Here is a 1,809-nt window from a genome sequence, read left to right as displayed (position 1 = left end):
CGCGCGTGCCTGTGAGCGTGCGCGTGCGTGTGTGCGTGCGCGCGCGCGTCTGGCTCCCTCCCTCCACTGTGTCTTGTCAACCCGGGCCCCTGCGCTCCCCGTTTCCACAGAACGACCTGCAGCAATACCATTGACCTGCCGATGTCCCCCCGCACTTTAGATTCATTGATGCAGTTTGGAAATAATGGTGAAGGTGCTGAGCCCCGTGCCTGTGAGCGTGCGCGTGCGTGTGTGCGTGCGCGCGCGCGTCTGGCTCCCTCCCTCCACTGTGTCTTGTCAACCCGGGCCCCTGCGCTCCCCGTTTCCACAGAACGACCTGCAGCAATACCATTGACCTGCCGATGTCCCCCCGCACTTTAGATTCATTGATGCAGTTTGGAAATAATGGTGAAGGTGCTGAGCCCTCAGCGGGAGGGCAGTTCGGTGAGTGCTCGGCCTCCATGCCCTGGGCGCCATGCTCGCGGGTGCAGAGCCTAGAGTCGCCACCCGCCTGGGAGGAGGAGGTTCTGTTGTTTGTTTGGTTTGGATTTTTGAGACAGGGTCTCCTGTGTAGTCCGGCCTGGGCTTGGACCCACTGTGCAGCCCAGGTTGGCCTCAAACTTGAGATGTGATCCTCCTGCCTCAGCCTCCCGAGGGCAGGGATGACAGGTGTGCACCACCACCCCTAGCTCCAGAGGGGGGTTCTAGAGCCGTGCTCCCCAGTAGCAACAGCAGTAAGGTGTAAGGGTAAATTTCCTGCTAGCTCCATTAAATACAGGGAAAAAAATACTCAATGTGTAAGGAAAAAATGAGGTTTTTTTTTGGTATTGGGGCTCAAATTCGGGACCTTGTACTTGCAAGTCAGGTGTGGTGCCACTGAGCTAAATCCCCGGCCTCCCCTTTTTTTCCCCACAAAGTCTTTGGCACGCGGTAGCCTTCGATACCCACAACATACCTTGCATGGCACCAGGGACACTTCCAGCTCTCGTAGCCCCGGGATCAGGTGGCCTCCGGCAGCACAGACGCAGGCTGAGCCCGGGTGGGGGAGACGCAGGACCCAGTCCTTCCCGGGTGCGAGTGGGAGCTGGAGCCTGGGAGGCAGTGTCGCCGGGCTGGCCTCACACCCACAGCCGTCCTGCCAACGCGGAGGCCTGGCGCTCGGAGCCCAGCAGCTGACCGCGTCCTGCTCTTCCCCAGAGTCCCTCACGTTTGACATGGAGCTGACCCCGGAGTGCGCGACCTCGCCCATGTGAGGAGCCAGGACGCCACCTCCCTGCGGCCAGCGGCCAGACCCCGAGCACCCCCAGCCTTGTGGTTCCACATTCTTTTCACTCTTCTCCTGCTATCTCCGAGCATCTGGCACTTTCTGAAGCAGAGACGCGGGCAGTGTGTCTGGAGCCTGCGGGGCCGGCGGTGGCTGGCGCGGGAGGCGGGAGTCGCTCTTCCTCGTGCCCTCCACGGCTCCTCCGTGCGCCCATGAGCCAATGCCCAGCCGCACCTGCCCTGGACCCCGCCTGGCCAGTCGTGCTGTCTCCATGGGAGCTGTGGCTCCCAGGCCCAGGGGTCCCTCGTGAGCGGCTGCAGCACTTGCCTGTGTCTGAGAAGAGCCGGGGAGCTCCGGCTGTCCTGGGCCGGTGGCGCAGGGGACACTGAGGGGGCCACCTTGGGCTCTGCCCGGAGCTGTCTGCGGCCTTAGTCTCCTGTTTCCCTGCCCGCCTGGCTTCCCAGGTCGCACTTTCGGAGCCCCACCATCCCTCCGGTGGCTCCAAAGTCCCCTTCCTCTCTCGCCAGGTGGACGGAGGCCGCCTGAGGGCCTGGGCAGCGTCACCG

At 63.1% G+C, this 1,809-nt stretch overlaps 1 protein-coding gene across 4 annotated transcripts in view; it reads left to right on the top strand.

Annotated features, from left to right (window-relative positions):
* The window catches only part of Stat3 (signal transducer and activator of transcription 3), a 14,650-nt gene extending 13,284 nt beyond the window's left edge, over positions 1-1,366 (top strand). For 2 of the 4 annotated variants that reach the window (XM_010635506.3, XM_010635507.2), the window contains exons 22-23: positions 311-423; positions 1,177-1,366. In XM_010635506.3, the coding sequence (XP_010633808.1) occupies positions 311-423; positions 1,177-1,232 (169 nt within the window). In that variant the 3' untranslated portion in view covers positions 1,233-1,366. Of the gene's footprint in view, positions 1-110; positions 194-310; positions 424-1,176 lie in introns of all 4 variants that reach the window. The other 2 variants (XM_010635504.3, XM_033763052.1) reach the window with 2 other exon arrangements.
* Positions 1,367-1,809: the final 443 nt, after the last annotated feature.

Source organism: Fukomys damarensis, unplaced genomic scaffold (assembly GCF_012274545.1).
Source record: "Fukomys damarensis isolate Sample0158 unplaced genomic scaffold, DMR_v1.0_HiC HiC_scaffold_13, whole genome shotgun sequence".
NCBI classification, from domain to species: domain Eukaryota; kingdom Metazoa; phylum Chordata; class Mammalia; order Rodentia; family Bathyergidae; genus Fukomys; species Fukomys damarensis.
The sequence above is the reverse complement of the archived record's forward strand: the minus strand, read 5'-3'. Positions and strand labels throughout refer to the sequence as shown.